The following is a 16,490-nucleotide window of genomic DNA, read 5'->3' as shown; positions in this document are numbered from 1 at the left end:
ATCATTTATACGCACCATCAGTTTGAAATTAAATAAGCACCTCATCCAAGGATTACCACAGCATGACTCTCACATTGCCAACTTATTTAAAAGACAAGTATATCAGAATTGTAGAACGAAGTGGTTGCTTCCTACAACTTATTTAATACTTGTATATACTATTAGGACAATATTTAAAGAACACACATATTTAATGACTTCCCAATTGTAGACCCTATACATGTTTAAAGCTAATCAGAAAGAAACCGATTCGTGTATTTACACCCATAGCAAAGTCAGTGAAGTGTATGCTCACACTTACTACGCATCCACAAGTCATGGTCTTAACAATAAACAAATGAAAAAAAACTTCTCTGTACATCTCTGCCACACCAGCTGTGAGCCTCACGCAGTGTAGATATCTTCTGTCAACAGATATCCTCTTTTAAAATTAAAAACTAAATTTAAAAAAACAAAACAAAACAAAAGACAGCCTCACTCTAATTAATTGTGGCTTTCTTTGCTAAAAATCAGAGCATAGGAACAACAGAGAATTTATGGCCAAAGGTTTGTGAACACCCTTGTGTGGCTGGTGAAGATGTTAAAGCTACATTCATATGCTGTGATAATAATTCATTGCTCTGGAAAAGATTAGCACAAGATTTTGAAACCTTTCTGCAGTAATGTGCTTTCATTTAGCTACAAGATCATTTCAAAAGTTGGGAACAGGCTCACAGCCTTATCCCAAATAATGTTTGATGGGGATTGATGTGAGCCAAGTTATTCCAGGCCAAACTGGCAAAAACATTGCTTCATGAACCTGGCCTTGTTTACTGTTACAAGTTTAGGATCATTGCACACACAACAACTTGATTGTATTGTGTATTTACAAATAAAGCATTACATCAGTGAGTTTTTTTGTCTAATATTGGCAATGTGCAATATTCCATCTATTACTTCTTTTATGTGACACTTGCTCCAGACTGGATTGTCGTGTTGGCAGACTTGGGAAAGGGCGGGTAAGATGCGCCTCCACACGGAGGCATCCGTGTCCCATTCTTAATCAGGTATCTGAATCAGCCACCTTAACTGGCTTATTTCCAAAGCTTTCCAAAGAACAGCACTGCTACGCAGAATTCCTTCCAGATGTTTACAGTCGTATTCCCAGTGTTCAACCACCCTGCGAAGAAAACAAATCAATAGCTTGCACCCACTCACCTTTTGTCCACAATTTGGGTTCTCAAACCCATTTCGGTCCCTCCAGCTTCGAAACCATAGTTGTAGATTTTTTTCTGAGCTCAAGTGGGCAGACACATTTTGTTAACAGTTGGTGAAACATGCTGACCAGCTGGGCCACAGACCTCAGCACTGATTTACACCCATCCCATGTGTCAATCTTACTTTTTCACTCACATTTTTAAATGTAAAAATATTACAAACAGTCCAGGCTATAAGTATTTTTATAGCTTAAGAGTGTTCAGGCTGAGGCTGTGCACATGTGAAATAAAATACGATGACCCTAAAGTTAAGTGGATCTACTTCTATATCAAAAATGGACTCTATGAGAGAGAATGCTTCTGCTGTTGTCTTTTTCCCCCATTCTTTTTACTGTATCTTATTTATTTTGAAACTCATGACCCTACATCACCTGAGCTGGGATCAAAGTTTATCCACCTCCTAAAGTATGATCTTTACAGTAAATCAGGGGATCAGGGACTTTTTCTGCTGGGGTTTGCGTGGCCCAGCAGAATAGCTTTGCTTTAATGGTGGTATTATGTTTTCATATTACACAATATGATTTACCATTTCATGGTTTTTATTAAGTTAGTGGAGGAAATCGCCATGCCATCTGGACAAATTATGTGCGATGACTATCAGCTCTTTGACTTTACAGTTTTATTGCTATCTGCAAAAATCTCAGTTTATCTAATATCTGAACAACTTCCAGGAGTGTGTAAATCTAGAAGTTATGGACTTTGTTTGGGCGTATTACTGAAAACAGACCAAAAAATGATGTTGCTTGTCCAAAAAGTTTCAAACTGCAGGCTTAGCAGGACATCCTGTGCAGGATAGCACATAATGTAGTAAAACCAAATGGAGGTCATTGTTCCCAGAGTGGTTGAATTAAATCACCATAATCCAGAAGGTTTCTAAAAAATGTCCTTATTTTTCATGACCCGAATTGAATAACCAACACATGACATGTTTTCTCCTGGGTGTAAATAAAGATTTTGATTTAAGCAGTTAACTTTTTAACTGTGCCCAAATATGTACTCTGACCTGAGGTTCCTGGAACCCTTTTTCAGACTTGGGACGTTAAATTGTAGTAGTTCATTGCTCTCCCACAAACAGAAGAAATGGCCACATTCTTACCATTTAAAGTAAATCAGTGTGTTACGCAGAATGGGATTATGTTGTTGAGATTGCATTATAGAAATCTGCATAGTTTTATAAATTTATTACTCTTTAAATTATTCATTCTTCTCAGCGTTTAATACATTAAACAAGCAACTGTTGAGTTCCTGCTTTTTATTCAGCTACAGAGATCATTAGAGCTGGCAGTCACATCTTTTGCTTTTAATCTCGGGTTCTTTGGGATGGGAGTAAAATAAATACAAATATATTTAAAAACAGTAAAATAAATGTATGTAATAGATTATTTATCTGTTTCTCCTAATCAATGCACTTAATAAGGGCTGGCCTTTTCCTCATTATAATTTGTAAAGCTGCTTAAGGTTGTGGACTACACCTGAACCCACAAAACGAGTTCAACATGGCCAGGGTTTCTTACCATTAGCTAGCGCAACAAAATTTAAAACCTCAGTAAGAGATGATGGCTCTCAAGCAGATATAGAAAATATGTAAATGTTTACCTTTTTATGCGATAAAAGACTCACTGGCTTTAAATAGCCTGTATTTGTACAGCGCTTTACTAGTCCCTAAGGACCCCAAAGCGCTTTACACATTCAGTCAGCCACCCATTCACACACACATTCACACATTGTAGCCACAGCCACGCTGGGGCGCACTGACAGAGGCGAGGCTGCCGGACACTGGCGCCACCGGGCCCTCTGACCACCACCAGTAGGCAACGGGTGAAGTGTCTTGCCCAAGGACACAACGACCGAGACTGTCCAAGCCGGAGCTCAAACCGGCAACCTTCCGATTACAAGGCGAACTCCCAACTCTTGAGCCACCATCGTCCATTTAACTGACATTCTGTCCCTACATTAGCCTGGTTGTTGCTAATCTTTGCCAAATAAATAACCAGTGGCAGATATTGCTAAATGAAGTTATTTCAAAACTATTTTACAATTCATAATTAAGAATCAACTTGTTTGGGCCGTCGTAATTCATTTCTGCTCCTCAGCTTATTCTGCTTATTCCAATTTGTTTAAAGACATTTGATGTTTATTGAATTGCCTCAGCAGTTTCACAGCATGAGCTCATGTTTCTTTTATTTGCAGCAACATGTTCAAACACAACTGAGATTTAAAATTGAAAATGTTTCAAAAGGTTTAATTTATTACAGATTTATGTTTGGCTGAACTGTAATGTAACCCAATTGTATTACTTTGGCAACATAACTTTGCATATATTTTTTAAACTTGTGAAACATGAAGTTCATAAATTTATTTAAGCCATCAGCAGACTGTCATCAGGGTGTACCACAAGAAAATGAGGCTCATATGTTGGATTTCAAAAAAGACATTTTTCCTCTGGCTCTTTCTGTGGACTCTTTCATAAAATGATAAAATGATGCCTGCGTAAATTATTTTGCCTTGGAATTTCTAAACCACTTTTATTTAGATGTCATGCTCAATAAAACACAAATGCCAAGCTTTGAAATTACTAAAGGCTCAAAACATTACTAAATCACTGTGTTAAAGCCACAGGGGTAACAAACTACCAGAAGTTCCACAAAGAAAGATCAAAAATATTGTTTTTCCACAATAGTGATAAAGTCTTTTTTCAAAGTGTTTATCCTCATAAAATCCAAGTAAACCATTTGCAACAGATGTTTTTCCCAAAAGCTCTGCTGAGAAGTTACAAGGCTAATAGAATACCTTAATAGTTGTTGTTGATTCTTTGCTGAGCAGTTGCCAATGGAAGTACTAAAAAAGCCAGGAACCTAATAAATGTGGCCATTAAATCTTGGTGTTGTTTGGGTGATTTTTACGTATAGCTGTGAGCAGCACAGTCACAAAGCCAGACATTCTCAGCTTTACTGTCAGTTTTTGGGGGTTTTTTGCATAAATTATTTACTTGAATGTACTTTTTTTTCCCGCTTTTTTTTAAGCAAGTTTCCAGACACATCCATATATCCAATCTCACACTGCTTCAGTAAGGCTGTCGAGGTCAAGGCTCTGGGGAGGCCAGTCCATGACAGATGTTGTGTATTTTTCTATCCAGGTATACTTGTACTGTACTGCAGCGTATTTGGGATCATTGTCATATTAAAAATTGAAGCTGTTGTCAATCTAATGCTTCCCAGATGGTGGATACAAATATGATCATACTTTTCTGAATTTGTAATTCCATCAATTTTGACAAGCTTCCCCACACCACTAGGTGAAATGAAGCCATAAACCATGATAGAGCCTCCACTGCATTGTACAGATAGCTATCTGTCAGATAGTTTATTTTAGGCTCCCAGTACATTCTAAGGCAAATTTTTATTCATAAAGCACATTTAAAACAATAAATTTGACCAAAGTTCAGCACATGAAATAAAGGATACAAGATACAACACACACACACATACACCAATAAATATCTAAAAAAAAAAATCAAAAGAATATAAGCGATAATACAACATCTAAAGCTTCCATCTTCTTTTTTTATCTTCCACGTCCAGTTTTCTCAAATTTTTCCGTGACACTCAACACACAGTAGCGAGGTATCCCAGGTTTTATGCAAAATACTATTTTATGCTGTCAAACTGTTTCATCTTTGGCATTTTTCATAGATTCAGCTAAAGATAAATGTAGTTTTTTTTAGCACAACGTCATTTTCAAAACATTGCCTCCTTATTTGACCTCTATTCTCCTATCTCAACATTTCCTCTTGTTTCCCTCCTTTTCAACCCTCCTTTCTATCTTTCTTTACTTTGATGCCCCTGCTTCCTTCTCATTCTTTCTGTCTCCCCTCACCTTCCTCTTCGCAGGTTGTTTGAGTACCGTGGCAGAGTGTCTCCTGTTCCACGTGTGGTGCCAGTCAAACGCCCGAGAGTGGCTGTACCCCTCGTACGACGGGTCAAGTCTCTGCCTGTCAAACTGCTGGCGTGTAACGCCTCCATCCTCCCAACCAGCAATGGCAACAAACAAAGATGTGAGTTTCAACGTGTACAAATGAACCATCAGCCAGTTTTGCTTTACAAGAAGCTGTTGTAAAGCATTGCAGTACCTACACCACATTAATCCACCATTAAAGTCTGATGTGTTGACTTTAGTTTGTCACTGTTTACTTTTCCAAGTAGAAGTAAAAATAAATATCAACATTTTAAGAAAGTAAATATGCACGTACATATATTGATATACAATTCTGTACATATAACTTGTTAAATTCTCAAATTGTCAGTGATATTGATTTTAGGAAAAACACACAGCTCTGTCACCAAACATTTTCCTTCTGACTACATATATTTCTTGCTTTTCTCTTATTCATTATCTCTTCTGGTTAAATTTCTAACCAGCTCCACCCTGTCTCAAACCTCCTCTTCATCTATCTTTCAAGCCCTGCTTTTACATGACATTGGAAGGCCAAAACATCAGGTTAATCCTTGTCTCTCTCTTGTTTTTTCTCTTGTTTTTTTTCTTTCCTTTTTTTTACCAGTTGCCCATCACATGAATTGAAAGCATATTCAGATTCTAAACAAATTATGCAAAGGCCCTGTCAGCTCCCTGAATTTTTCAGTCTACGTAGAGCTCACAAAGCAATTTACATGTCACAGATTTAAGTGTCTTTCTGTGTATTCATTAAACTTACATTGCAAATTGTTTTAAAGAGAATAAACAAAAGCCTTTTTTAACTGCAGATTTTTTGGGGATATCAGAACAGGTTTTTTTGGCCTAATGCTCGCTGATATGAACTAAGTTTTGCTTGCAGTTACACAGGACATCCTTAAACAACTGGACCTATGGTCAACGGTATGACATTTTTATATTTCACATGATTTTAATTTGACTATTAATATTTAGTACTGCTATTACCGCTCGTTTTCATACTCCCATATAGAAAAAGCCATTCATGCTTTTATTTGCTTTGGAGACTACATCTACTACCTCTTTTCTGGGCTAAATATGAAAAAATTATCTTTCTTGCCTCCAATTCAGAATGAAGTTAGAATGAGTAGAATAACCAGTCCTGGCTTCTCTACAGTGTTCCTATGTACTGTATATTTTGGGATTTATTTTTGTTTTATTTTGCTGATGACTTTCGTAACTTATCTGGGTCTGGCCCCGAGCTACATAGGAGAAATGTTTGCAGCCTTAGAGCTTGAGCTGGGGGCTCTTCTGTCTGTTCCAAATCAAGACTTAAATCTAAAGATGATCCTGCTTCACCGTCAAGGGACCTCAGCTTTAACACAACCCACATGAGGACATAAGCATATTGAGTGTAATGAAATACACTATATAAATAAAATTGCCTTAATAAAACTTTTTTTTTTAAACTTTTTTTTACTTTTGAATATTTCTTTTTTAAAATTGTTAATAAAGGATAATTAAATAATTATCTAGTAACGGCCCAGCTTTTAGATTTGTATTTACATGATGTGTATTCTTTTCTTTAAATCTTGGTTTTCTTGCTTTTTTACTTTAGATTTGTGTATCCTGTTTTGCATTCTATGCATTAAGTAAGTAAATTTTTATTTATATAGCAGTTTTCAAGACAGAGATCATGAAGTGCTTCACGACAAAAAAGATACCAGAGCAGTAAAGCAGTTAATGTTAATCAAACTCCAAAAAGATGAGTTTTAGTTGTTTTAGTGAATACTTTAACCATTATTACTCACTTCCATAACAATTTAGCACATTTCATGTAATCTTTAAAGATTTTTTTGAAGAATTGAAGATTTTACCTTTCAAGCTGCGATAAGCTTTTGTGAAGAGGCATCTATGTATACGCCGAATAAGACCAAAATAATAATTTAAGCTCTATCAATCATTTCCAAAAACTAATACATGGAAAGGGGTTTTTTTGGGTTTTTTTAATATTAAAACTATCATAGACAAAGCATAAGCATGGTCACATCCATCACAGCGCTGCCTTGAAGATACTTCCCTCCAGCATGGAAATGGGAAACAGATGACATTTTAACAAACCTTGGATTAAGTTAGGAACTTAGTTGTAGATAGAAGTGATATGAACTTCAGCGACTTCTGTGTCCAAAGAACTTTACTAACCCCCCTGTTTTGTGAGGATAATAACACATAATGTTTTATTTTCAGTTTCGCCATGTTACAGTACCATGTTAGAATACCCAATTCTCGTGCAGCCTTAAGGGTTAGCGGGTTTATATGAGCAAAATGCTACAGGAAACTAATTAAATCAAATTCAAATTTCAGCAGGTCTTTGTCATAGAAAGGAATGGTACATCATTACCTTCGTGGTACAGTCATGAATTGGATCCAGAGTTGTTTTTTTGGTTCTGGTTCTTCTCACACAGCTGTCCAAAGAGGTGACACTCTCCAGAATTCAGCAGGCGCCAGGCGTGGGTTGAACAATGTGGATTAGCTGAATGTTGGCTTGAGCTGACGTCACAGTGTGTGGGCTGGGAGATATTAAAGGCAGATTCTGGGTCCCTTTTGTTTGAAGTCAAATAACTTGGTGATTCTGTATGCTGTAAAAAACAGATCTTCCCTAGAGGTCGTGATAAGTGGTAAAGAGAAACTAATGCCAAGTCACTGCAGCGATGTGTCGATTTATTACTAGCTTCTGGCAGACCTCTTATCTCAAGGTTTGTCTTTGTGTGTGAGGCTGTGTGTGTGTGTGTAAGATCACTGAAAGGTCATCAAAGGGTTCAGCTGTCTTATTTTTATGTCAAACAGAGATGCATCTTTTGGATTTTTGGATCTGTTCCATTGCCTTTGATATCTTTATTGTAGGAATAATAAAGGGAGCATTTTTCCAGACAAAGAGTCTGTCGAAATTCAAAGTTGAAAACAAAAATTTAATTGCCCTATAGGTTTAATAGGATTAAGAGGGTGAGGTTGTCACTACTACATTACAATAACAATAAACTTTGGCTGAGAGAACCAAATTGTCTGCATTTAACCTTATTCAGGGAGGCATGGCTCAGCAAGGTAATGCAAGCAAGGAAAGAAAAAATGATCTATTTATACAGTATTTTTCACAAACAAGAGTCACAAAGTGCTTTAAAAAAGAGGCACACAAAACTAGAATTTTAATACAATGTAATACAAATACAAATACAATGTAAAACTAAAAGAAAAGGACAGGACAACGGAGTAAAAGACCAGAAAAGAAGGACGGGGGCAGAAGTGAGGACACAAGAGGTACGCTGGTAGAGTTAAAGGGGGAAAATGGAAGGCTAAATAGAAATAGTATAAAACTTGAGTAGATTTCCTCACATTTCTATCTTCAAAACACAGACAAGCTTTCATCCATTTGATCAGAAAAATCTATTAAGTTTCAGAGAAATACATCAGAATACTTTGATTAAAGAAAAAGATGAAAAAGTTTAACATTTACTGAATAAGACTGTAATTCATCACTTTGATCCACAGCAGGATATTTGTCTGTAATGTCATAAAATCTGGCACAGATGCTCATGAATCCCAACACACGACTCCAGATGTTCTTGGTGATCCCCTGACTTTATCTCCGTTGCTGCTAACACATCAAGTTTTTGACTAGCACATGATGAAGATCAAAATATATTTACGGATTTCCATCAAAGCGATCAGAAGAGGGACCTGATGTAGCCAGGGCCATAACTTTGGAGACAGTGACACATTTCTTGTACAGTTTTGTCGTTGTACATCACCGCCATGGATTTTAAATCAAACGATCAGGATGTGATTAAAGTGCAGACGTCCAGCTTTCATTAAAGGAGCTTAGCAAAAGTTTTGTATTGCCTGCTTAGAAATATGAGATATGAGATCAAATCAAAGAGAATCTAAATGTTTAGGGGGGGGGGCACTTTTTTAAAGGAAAAAAGGCGCAAATGAAGCTTCAAAATAGGATCAAAAATGAAAGACATGTTACTGTCATAAAAGGAAAAAAGATAATTTAAACAATAGAGAATGTTTAAAAGTGTGTGGATCCACTGCTTTCTTTGCAGGCTTATCAATCAGGACATGGACACTTACATCCCCTCTCACCTCCCTCCCCTCTGTCTATGTTTGTCTGTGTCTCTCTATCAGCAGTGAAAGGCACAGAGCTTCAGGCGATAAAGTCAGAGTTGACTCAGATTAAAGCCAACATCGAGGCTTTGCTGGGCAGACTGGAGCAGATCACAGAAGACCCACACATAGCTGCCACAGGTGACACCCCCACCCCACACACATACATACCTTACATTATAAATGAAATCATTCAAGGAATTGGAACTCTACAAAACCAGTGCACACTCTGATTATGCTAATCAGAGTTAAACAGTAGTAAAATAGTAATGGTCAACTAAACAAATGCAAACAATTACCTCATTTTCAAGGGGCCTTGACTTTGTCCCTGCGATTTTGCACTAGCTGAGTAAAATCAGTCATTGAACTGTATAGGTCTTCCTTGAACCTTGGAAACCATTATTTGTATCTGTTATTTTTCTTCTTTCTTTTGTGTCTTAGTGCAGCCTTTTCTCTTATATCAACATTGTTTCCACTTCACCTCCAAGCAAACTTGTTTCTTGTATAGAGCAAAGGGGGTCTAGCTGGTAAACAAATAGTATGCAGACTGGAGACAGCGAGCATGAGCCTTCTGATTTAAAATGAGTCTTATTTACTAACATACACATGGCGGTAAGACAAAAATTGGCCGGTGTGCACGTGTCATAAAACTGAGCAATTTTGCATGCAGACTCTTTTTTTTTTCACATCATAAGAACATTTCCATACACATATTATATGAGGGGCCATTAAATTTAGTAATATTTGTGTGCTTACTGAGAAAGCTGCTCAAGATCACCAGTATCAAGGTTAGAGCACAGTTTGTTTGTTTGTTTGCTTTTTGATGTTTCCAACCAACCTTGGAGTCTGTCCTCTTCAGGAATCAGAATTAGTAAAACAAATAAAAATATTTTCCTGGCAGCCACAGTTTGTGAAGGGAGCAATGGTGGAAGTCAGATGTAATGGGACTTTTTCTACTTCCAGAGTAATCACAGCATTTGAATCGTTCCTCTATTGCATAAAGCTTATGGTTAGGACTGGATCCCTCTAACTAACCCTCGCTTAGTTAAGCTTAAATAGGCCTAGATTACAGGGAGCTCCACACAACGCATGGCCCCAGTTTGTTTGTGTTTGTTTTCCTCACTCACCTCTTTCCACCTTCTCGTTTTTCTGCGTTTGGTCATTTTTCGTTTGTATTGTGAAGTGCTGTCCATTTCAGTTTTCCAGCGTTTGGCTGGATTTGAGTTGAGCGTATAGCCTTGTACACTTCAGAATTCATCCTGTTACTCCAATCATAAAATCTAGTGATTCACTTCCAGAAAACTGTATCCTCCATGCTTATGATCATGAGATGTTTTTTTCCCTTCTCCATACTTTTTTCTTCCCATGATTCTTGGTTTCATCTGTCCAAACATGTTTTTTTTGTTTGGTTTTGTCTCTGGGGTGTGAAGGCTTTTTCTTCTGCATAACCAGCAGTTTGCAGCTTGTTGTAAACCCTCTGTATTTAAAGCTGAATTCTCATTGGAGACAACAATGCCTTCACCCTCAAGACTGTTTTTGACTTGACTAGGTGTTGTGAAGGTTTTTTCTTAACCGAGGAAAGAGGAAAGGGAAAGGAAATTCTTTGATCATCCACTTCAGTTGTCTTCTGTGGTCTTTCAGGCTTTCTGGTCTCACTGAGCTGGCCAGTGAATTATTTCTCCTTTAAAATGTATCACATTGTTAATCTGGCCAAATGTAAAGTTTTTTGCTATCTTCCTGATAGTCCATTTTGTGTTTTCAGCCTAAGAATTGGCTCCTTCCCTGGCATCAACCTCTCCTAACCCTATATTGAGAATTTCAGTGGATAGCCAACAAACACAAGTTGAATGCTTTGAATCAACATCATGTGTTATTTTCAAATAACCTCACTAGGCCATGCATACAGTATAAATCAAAGCCTTATAAACGATTTTCTACTTCACCGCTCAACTAAACAAAGTAATGGTAAGTGTTGATAAAATAACCATCGGCCTTTATATTGGAAAAATTTAGAGAGAAAAAAACACGAACAAAGAATCGTTAAAAGGACCGAATTGGTCAAAAGGACTAATCACTGCAGTAAAAACTGTACCAAAATGTGATTACAATACTGACTATAAATAATAATAATAATAATAATAAAAAAAAAAAACGTAAGAAATGCAACGGCACAAGCAAGCAAGTCCAAGATGAGAAGAAATCAGAAACAGTTGACTTGTATCCGTACGAGGAGTCTGGGATGCAGCTTTAGAAACACAAAAATGTTAGTGTCTGTGTTGCCTGATTCCAGATTTCTGAATGGCAGCCCACCTTTGAAACTTTGCCAAACAATTCTGAAGCCTGCTTTTGCTCTTTTCCATAGATTCGGCCTATGCACAAGAGGAAAGTTGCTAAGGATGGCTGGAACCATAATCCATTTGTTTTAACAAGATTACTGATGCTTACTCACTTTCTGTACTTACATGAAGATGTCTCTTGATTTGATTTACTGCAAGAGGGGTAGTAACAATAGCACTTGCCTGACTAAGACCATTGAACTGTTATCCTGCAAAAAAAGCAAAGCAAACAAAAATTACTCCTTCATTCTGGATTGAATTTCCATTCTTTCTTTATTATCCCATGAGGCCTATTTTCAAATCAGATTACCCCGTGAGGACGGCCGTGTTTTCTTTCCTCAAAGACATGGATCATCAGCATTTGTAAAATCTGATCTACAGTTTTCGCAGTTGCGACATGTCCATCTCACGTTTGGGTTTCTTGTGTGTGTTCGCGTTCATGCAGATTTGATCAATACAGAGGAGTGCAAGAGTGAGGAGGCATGGCAGGGAGGGGAGGAATCAAGTTCAGAGCTTGAAGATGAGGATGAGCAGAGACAGAACAGCGAAGCTGAAGAGGAGGAGGAAGATGAAGAAGAGGAGGAGGGAGAGCACACACAGGATGACACCCACAACCATATGGTGAGTTAATGTGACAAACAGTAGTGTGATCTGCGGTAACCTAAGTCGAGACTTCTTATTCACACAAAGATGATTTTAGTGCAGGATTCAACCATTTGAGCCCTAATTAGTTCATTTTCATCAACATAATTCAGTTATATTTAAACAGTATCAGTTTATAATAACAGTCATTACAAGATGCCTTATATATAGGTAAATATCCTACAATATTACAGACAGAACTGCAATCATCAGAGTATCTTCTATCATTTTCCCTGCATTACATGCATCTTATTATTTTACACTGATACTACATACATTTAGAGCTTCTGTTGGAACTGCAGGATTTTAAACACATTTAAACTGAATGACAAAAAAATAATAAATAGAACAAAATTACAGTCCATCCCACTATATATATGTATATATATATATATAGAGAGAGAGAGTCATGGGTGGTTTGGATTCATAGGAGTTGTTCAAGGAGAAAAGGAAGCACTGACCCTTTCCTTCTGTCTTATTATCTCATAGTCAGGCATACAGTGGCTTGCAAAAGTATTCGGCCCCCTTGAACTTTTACACATTTTGTCACATTACAGCCACAAACATGAATCAATTTTATTGGAATTCCACGTGAAAGACCAACACAAAGTGGTGTACACGTGAGAAGTGGAACGAAAATCATACATGATTCCAAACATTTTTTACAAATAAATAACTGCAAAGTGGGGTGTGCGTAATTATTCAATACTTTGTAGAACCACCTTTTGCTGCAATTACAGCTGCCAGTCTTTTGGTGTCTGTCTCTACCAGCTTTGCGCATCTAGAGACTGAAATCCTTGCCCATTCTTCTTTGCAAAACAGCTCCAGCTCAGTCAGATTAGATGGACAGCGCTTGTGAACAGCAGTTTTCAGATCTTGCTACAGATTCTCGATTGGACTTTGACTGGGCCATTCTAACACATGGATATGTTTTGTTTTAAACCATTCCATTGTTGCCCTGGCTTTATGTTTAGGGTCGTTGTCCTGCTGGAAGGTGAACCTCCACCCCAGTCTCAAGTCTTTTGTAGACTCCAAGAGGTTTTCTTCCAAGACTGCCCTGTATTTGGCTCCTTCCATCTTCCCATCAACTCTGACCAGCTTCCCTGTCCCTGCTGAAGAGAAGCACCCCCAGAGCATGATGCTGCCACCACCATATTTGACAGTGGGGATGGTGTGTTCAGAGTGATGTGCAGTGTTAGTTTTCCACCACACATAGCGTTTTGCATTTTGGTCTCAACTCCTATGTGCTCTGGTCTCATCTGACCAGAGCACCTTCTTCCACATGTTTGCTGTGTCCCCCACATGGCTTGTGGCAAACTGCAAACTTCTTATGGTTTTCTGTTAACAATGGCTTTCTTCTTGCCACTCTTCCATAAAGGCCAACTTTGTGCAGTGCACGACTAATAGTTGTCCTATGGTCAGATTCCCCCACCTGAGCTGTAGATCTCTGCAGCTCGTCCAGAGTCACCATGGGCCTCTTGGCTGCATTTCTGATCAGCACTCTCCTTGTTTGGCCTGTGAGTTTAGGTGGACGGCCTTGTCTTGGTAGGTTTACAGTTGTGCCATACTCCTTCCATTTCTGAATGATTGCTTGAACAGTGCTCCGTGGGATGTTCAAGGCTTGGGAAATCTTTTTGTAGCCTAAGCCTCCTTTAAATTTCTCAATAACTTTATCCCTGACCTGTCTGGGACTTCATGGTGTTGTTGCTCCCAATATTCTCTTAGACAACCTCTGAGGCCGTCACAGAGCTGCTGTATTTGTACTGACATTAGATTACACACAGGTGCACTCTATTTAGTCATTAGCACTCATCAGGGAATGCCTATAGGCAACTGACTGCACTCAGATCAAAGGGGGCTGAATAATTACGCACACCCCACTTTGCAGTTACCGTATTTTCACGACCATAAGGCGCACTTAAAAGTCTTAGATTTTCTTCAAAAAGTACGGCGCGCCCTATAGCGCAGTGCGCACTGTGTGTTGTAAGGAGGACGTAGTAGAGAACACCATGAGAACGCTAAAGGGTGAAGTGTGGGCGCAACCCTGAAAATGGCAAAGAGACACGCTTACGAAGCACAGTTTAAACTGAAGGCCATCAGCTACGCGGAGGAACATGGAAATCAAGCAGCGGCGAGAGAATTTAAGATTAACAAATCGATGGTTCGCAAATGGAGGAAGCTAGAAAACAAGCTCCGGCAGGTCAAGAAAACGCAGCTGAGTTTCCGCGGACATAAGGCGAGGTGGCCCGAGTTGGAGGAAAGACTCGAGCGGTGGATCATCGAGCAAAGAACGAGCGGGAGAAGCGTTTCGAAGGTCACCATTCGGCTAAAAGCAGTTTCACTTTCACTTTTTATGAAACGGTGCCATTTTTCCATCCGGACCAGGACTACGGTAGCGCAGCAACTTCCAGCGGATTATAAGGAAAAGCTGGCCATCTTCCGCTCCTACTGCAGCAAACACATCGGCGACAAACACATCCAGCCCAGCCACATCACAAACATGGACGAGGTCCCGCTCACTTTTGACATCCCGGTGAGTCACACTGTGGAGAAGAAGGGGACCAGCACGGTAGCGATACGCACAACGGGGCACGAAAAATCTTCTTTCACTGTTGTGTTTGGCTGCCATGCTAATGGACAGAAACTGCCGCCTATGGTGATTTTTAAGCGAAAGACTTTGCCTAAAGAGAAGTTTCCAGCAGGAATCATCATTAAGGCAAATGAAAAGGGCTGGATGGATGAGGAAATGATGAAAGAGTGGCTGAGGGAGGTGTATGTAAGGAGACCAGGTGGGTTTTTTTCCACGCATCACCATCGCTCTTAATCTGTGACTCTATGCGTGCCCATCTCACAGCCGATGTGAAAAAACTAGTGAAACAAATGAACTGTGAGCTTGCTGTCATTCCGGGAGGCCTGACAAAGGAACTCCAACCGCTGGACATCGGTGTGAACCGCCCGTTCAAAGTAAGGCTGCGAGTGGCCTGGGAGCGATGGATGACCGATGGGGACCACAGTTTCACCAAGAGTGGAAGGCAGCGCCGGGCGAGTTACGCCACAATTTGCCAATGGATTGTAGATGCTTGGGCTAACATGTCTGCTGGCACTGTTGTTCGAGCTTTCGCAAAAGCCGGCATCATTTCCGAGGAGCTGCACGGCACGGAAAGTGACTCTGACAGTGAAGAAAGTGAACCTGGCATGTTTGATGGAGATTTAGCGCAGCTGTTCAATTCAGACACAGAGGATGAGGACTTCCGTGGGTTTGATGATAAAAATGTGAGTACCAAACTTCGTTTTGCTCCTGCTTTATTTTTAAATATGCACACTTGTATGCTTGTGTGTTGTTGATGATGACGATTACTGGTAATAAAAATGTGAGTAAGGTACCGAACTCAGGTTTGCTCCCGCTTTATTTTTAAATACGCATACGGTACTTGTATGCGCCCTATAATCCAGTGCGCCTTATGTGTGTGTTAAATACAGTAATGGCACACATAACTGAGACTGCGCCTTTTAGTACAGTGCGTCTTATGGTCGTGAAAATACGGTATTTATTTGTAAAAAATGTTTGGAATCATGTATGATTTACGTTCCACTTCTCACGTGTACACCACTTTGTATTGGTCTTTCACGTGGAATTCCAATAAAATTGATTCATGTTTGTGGCTGTAATGTGACAAAATGTGTAAAAGTTCAAGGGGGCCAAATACTTTTGCAAGCTACTGTATGTAACAGGCAGCTGACAGAGCAAGCTGCAATCCAATACTCTCTCAGCCCATACACATCGCTTATGCTGCTTGTTAAGGACACGTTAGTGTAATTTCTCATTATGCACAGTAAAATCTTGTCAAAAGAAGTAGTATAAAAATGAACAAATGTCCAAACGAGGAACTCAGTGGAGTTTGTGGTATAAAATCCAAACCCAGAAGGCATCCTTGTGTCTAAAACTTTGTTTTTAATTATCTAGTTTTGTTTTGATTTTACTTTTCGTAGTCTACTCTTGTAGTTATGTTAAGGTACAAAAACTGAGAAAGGCTTAGGAAAAGGTCATTCTTTGAGTTAAAATATACCCTTTCTGAACTTTTACTGTGTCAGAAGGCAAACGTTTTTCACATGCAACAGACTTCTCCTACATTTTTTTTTTAACTTTAAAAGTGCTAGAACAGTG

At 38.9% G+C, this 16,490-nt stretch overlaps 1 protein-coding gene and 1 long non-coding RNA gene across 5 annotated transcripts in view; both read left to right on the top strand.

The window, feature by feature from the left end:
- LOC309707057 overlaps positions 1 to 16,490 on the top strand; it is a 262,943-nt gene that overhangs the window by 150,851 nt on the left and 95,602 nt on the right. The gene's annotated exons all lie outside the window — the stretch shown is intronic.
- Positions 1 to 16,490, top strand: part of raly (RALY heterogeneous nuclear ribonucleoprotein) — a 130,130-nt gene that overhangs the window by 87,588 nt on the left and 26,052 nt on the right. For 2 of the 4 annotated variants that reach the window (XM_082534131.1, XM_082534134.1), the window contains exons 5-9: positions 5,147 to 5,310; positions 6,088 to 6,128; positions 6,802 to 6,835; positions 9,369 to 9,488; positions 12,129 to 12,304. In XM_082534131.1, the coding sequence (XP_082390257.1) occupies positions 5,147 to 5,310; positions 6,088 to 6,128; positions 6,802 to 6,835; positions 9,369 to 9,488; positions 12,129 to 12,304 (535 nt within the window). The remainder of the gene's footprint in view (positions 1 to 5,146; positions 5,311 to 6,087; positions 6,129 to 6,801; positions 6,836 to 9,368; positions 9,489 to 12,128; positions 12,305 to 16,490) is intronic. The other 2 variants (XM_082534133.1, XM_082534132.1) reach the window with 2 other exon arrangements.

This window comes from Aulonocara stuartgranti, assembly GCF_965226115.1.
Source record: "Aulonocara stuartgranti genome assembly, chromosome: 5".
Taxonomy (NCBI): Eukaryota; Metazoa; Chordata; class Actinopteri; order Cichliformes; family Cichlidae; genus Aulonocara; species Aulonocara stuartgranti.
This window is presented reverse-complemented; position numbering and strand designations above follow the sequence as displayed.